This window comes from Cynara cardunculus (genome assembly GCF_001531365.2).
Source record: "Cynara cardunculus var. scolymus isolate 2C chromosome LG 8, CcrdV1, whole genome shotgun sequence".
In the NCBI taxonomy this organism is placed as follows: Eukaryota; Viridiplantae; Streptophyta; class Magnoliopsida; order Asterales; family Asteraceae; genus Cynara; species Cynara cardunculus.
The window spans coordinates 8,413,282-8,417,530 of NC_037535.1; the positions used below are offsets into that span (position 1 = coordinate 8,413,282).

Consider the following 4,249-nt stretch of genomic DNA (forward strand, 5'->3'; position numbering starts at 1 on the left):
AAGTAAATGATAGTTTTAAATTTTACCGATAAACACTTATCTGGTAAGTGTTTGGTAAACAGCCCCGAACTAAATAAATAGCAATGCTTCCAAAGGTGGTTTTAGGTTGGTCGGTAGGGTATAGGGTTGGGGGTGTATAATTGTTGGGGGCACCTTATTTTCTTCGTGACCAAAACAAATTAAATACCACAAACACCAAATAATCCACAATAAACATACCATAGAAACCTTAGTAACAAACACATAAAACTACAGGGACCAAATCCAAAATTCACTCGTAATTAATTTCTAAACTTGATTTCTATACATGCATGATATATGGTTTAATTGAATCTAGTAGTTATTGGAAACGAAACCATCTCAAATCAACATCTTCTCCTCCTTTTTCATCATAATTTCTAAACCATTTTCCGGTGAGTGATATTATTAATCGTTGAATCATGTCTCTTCAATTCAATCTATATTTTCTTGCCTGTTTTCATTTCAAATTAGGGATTTAGAGATGAATTATTTGCATCCATCGTGTATGAATCAAATACTAATTAGTGTCGAAACTCTATGTTTTCAATTGTTTTGATGCGTTCCATCTTGATTTACGCAATGTCAGATTACGATTTGATTGTTGAAATCTTTGAAAGACTACCACCCAAATCCCTTCTCCGATTTACATCTCTTTCGAAATCATGGTTTTCTCATATTGTTTGCCCCAATTTTATCAGCAACCATGCTCTCCGCGCTGCTAAAAACCCTCAAAAACTCCTCATCAGACACTTGACTTATTTCAATAAGCATGTGCAAAACTTCTATACGTTACATTCTGAAGACCGATTGCCATTGACTAGCAGAGATGGATACATAGGAATAACACCACTCGACTTTCCCGGCTACAATTTCCATATTGTTGGTTCATGTAACGGAATTATCTGTCTGTATGATCATGAAATCCATAAAATTACTTTATGGAATCCTTCAATTCGGCGCAAACTAACCCTGCCTCATCATCATTCTTTGAGGGACTTTTCTTCTAATGGCCCTCAAGTAGCAATCGGGTTTGCTTTCGACTTGGCCACTTTTGATTACAAGATTGTGAAGATATCCTACACAACATATGGTAGAGATGCCCCAGAATCATCGATTTACACCATAAACACAGGCGTTTGGCGTGTCATTGCTTTCCCTACCACTCCGCTTAACAATGTCTCACTTGCGTGTTTTGTCAATGGAGCATTGTACTGGTTGGTAGCGGAACCAGGTAGCATAATGTCATTCGATTTGTCAACTGAGGTTTTCGGCACGATTCCCTTGCCTGAGCCAAGTTGGGAAGTCACACAGCTAACAATCATCAAAGGTTATCTAGCTGTGGTTACAAATGAAGGTAGCGATAGTTGGATTTGGTTGCGGAGAGAGTACAATAATGTCGCATCTTGGTCTCGTGATTTGAAATTGAATACAGGTCCATACGAAGGAAGAATAAGCCGGGTTTTGCAACCGACGACCGATGGTGATTTAGTGTTGACCACTCAGTCTGAGGGCTATATAGTTTATGATCCTGTGAAAGGGGTCCGATCAAGACTTGCGAGTGTCAAAGGTCTTTCCATCATAGTTGACATTGTAAAGTACAAGGAAAATCTTGTATTGTTGAACAGAGGCACGGGTTGCAATGGTGACCAACCATGTAGAAACCAAAGCTAAGCTGATGAACTCCACATTGAAGCAGACCATGTGAAGTTGATGGGTTGCACCCAAATATATTTGGTTTTAGTGGCACAACCCGTCATTTCATTCCTCCGTCGTAGTGTAAAAAATTACAGGGTCGTAAAAAATATCGTCGCATCAATTTGTTGTGTTAAAGGGCCAGGTTTCTCTCTTTTGGTGTGGTAAGCTCACTCTTTCACACTCTATATATTTTAAAAATTACAATGAAAACACAAGTTTTCCTTGGTAGAGTTGGTTTGCAAATTTTTTTCTCTACCACAGACCTAAGTTCGAATTTTTAGTGTCATTTCTTTAGTTTTTAACTTTTAGTTTCAGATTTATTATGTTTCTAAAAAAAGTGAAATAAAATACTTGAACATATGAACTCATATATGAAAAACAATCCAATGATTAATATGTAAAAATGTCTTTATATTTATCTCTTATAATGAAATATTGTCATCACTTAGGCGCCGTTTACCAAACACTTACCCGAAAAGTGTTTATCGGTAAAATTTAACACTATTATATATTTACTTACCGGGTAAGATTTTAGTCCACCAAAACGACATTGTATGCAACAATTTACCCGATAAGCGCTTACCGTGGTAAGAGTCGTCGCCCTCACTTACCAGGTAAGACTTTTGGTCCTTGTCTCGCTCTTACCGGGTAAGATTCTTGGTACTTACCATATTCATCCGGTGAAATAATGTTACTTGGTAAGCGCTTATCCTAGTAAGCGTTTGATAAACGACCCCTAGCTAAAAAAAATCATACCTTTGCCCCCAACTAATTTATGGGGTTTATGCAAAGTGCCTCCTTGGTGATTCTACTGTGATGATCACATTCTTTTCAATAAGTACTTGAATTCAACCTTTATTTTTTATTTGTTAGGATTTCAATTGATTTGCTATATTCTGGATAAAAGTTTAAGGTATGGACATTGTTGGTAAGGGTTCACAATAAAAAAAACGTAGAATAAATTCAGAAAAAAAGAGTGTGGTGCTAACTTTTCTTGAAGCGTGTATATATGAGGTTGTTATACATGGATGAGAAGGTACTAGTTTTAAGCCGCGTTCATAGAAGAATGTTGTACAGATGCTTAAAAACAAACAAATTCGTCGCTCATCAAAAAACAAATGGAAAACCATTATGATTATTTAAAAGCGAAATACAATGCATGGATTGAGACTGAAAATCAAAATGGGCAACGTGAATGCCTCAACATCCAATACGTTTAATGTAATTGATGAAGAATGACAAATAGAAATTGAGATATCTTTATAATTTTTTCATTTTATATCATTTTTCATTTGGAATCTTTTTTTATTTATATAATATTTTTTAAACAAAGAAGCAAATATATTGAACCAATCATGAGTAAAAGACTGTGTTTTTTTTCCTATGTTTGTGTTCAACTATTTGATGGGGTTTAAATAATGGGGGTTTGAATGACCATGTTCTAGTATTTCCAACATTTTCGACCCACTTTCTAATCACTCGACTGAAGATGTTGAGGTAGTTCTTAATAGTCAACAAACCCTGACCCCAACTTCAAGATAAGAGTGTAATTCTCATCCAAGTACACAAACCAAAAGCGAAAAGGTGAACAAGCAAGTAACTAACAAGTTGAAGAAGATACTTCTAAGTTTCTGAAAGCAATTATGGAAAAATATTCGAACGATGGTCCTGGTTGCTTGGAAAAGTTGAATGAACTTGGATGGGGAATAGATCACCAGCTGTAGTTGTACCATGTACCATTTTTATCTTCAATGAAAGTGTCAACTGTAGGAAAGTGTGGTTGTGATTGAACCCGGAAGGTTTGGCCGGTTGGGTTAGAATGATAGGACAAAAGTACAGGATCATGTAGTTGGATCATGTAATGCTTTTGAACATTGTGTTTTGATATGATATCTACCTCCCCAAGGCGCTAATCCGAGTGAAGATTCAACTAGCTTTTGAACGATGTTTTGTTTTTGAACACATAACTTTTGGATGATGTAACTATTGAACATGTTTTTGGATGATGTAACTATTGAACTTTTAAACGATACAACTTTCGATTTTTTTTTTTTTTTTTGATATTATGTTAACCTTCGTGTTTTGTAATTTATTTATTTCCAAGGTGTTCTATGGATGTTGAGGAAGAATTGTTGCTTTTGTTACTTTTTTTGTTGTATTTGAAATGAAAAGCTACATCAATCGAAAGGATAAGAGATAACACTTTATCATTGACTGGACATGCGTATACTCTAGAAATATTAAATGGCTCAAATACTCAATGTTTTGAATTGATGAGTCTTTCCCGTGATGCCTATATACTACTATGCAACCATTTTAAACAAAAAAGTTGGTTGCAAAATAGTAGGAATGCAAGTGTTGAGAAGAAGATGACAATTCTTTTTAATAATAATAGGTTACAATAAACACTATAGAATGATTAAACGAAGATTTCAACACTCAACGTAGACTACCAATAAATATTTTCGTCAATTACTGCTAGAGAAGTTGCACGACCAATGTGCAATGAAGAAACCTCCTAAATGTCAGAATG

General features: G+C 35.3%; 1 protein-coding gene across 1 annotated transcript; it reads left to right on the forward strand.

The window, feature by feature from the left end:
• The first annotated feature begins 600 nt into the window (after window positions 1–600).
• On the forward strand, window positions 601–1,692 carry LOC112516163 (F-box/kelch-repeat protein At3g23880-like). Its single transcript, XM_025123184.1, has one exon. It carries the CDS (start codon window positions 601–603, stop codon window positions 1,690–1,692), a length of 1,092 nt encoding a protein of 363 aa, XP_024978952.1.
• The last annotated feature ends 2,557 nt before the right edge of the window (window positions 1,693–4,249 follow it).

Excerpts from the sequence above, each read along its gene's own strand:
- LOC112516163 (XM_025123184.1), top strand. The coding sequence starts at position 601 with ATGTCAGATTACGATTTGATTGTTGAAATCTTTGAAAGACTACCACCC.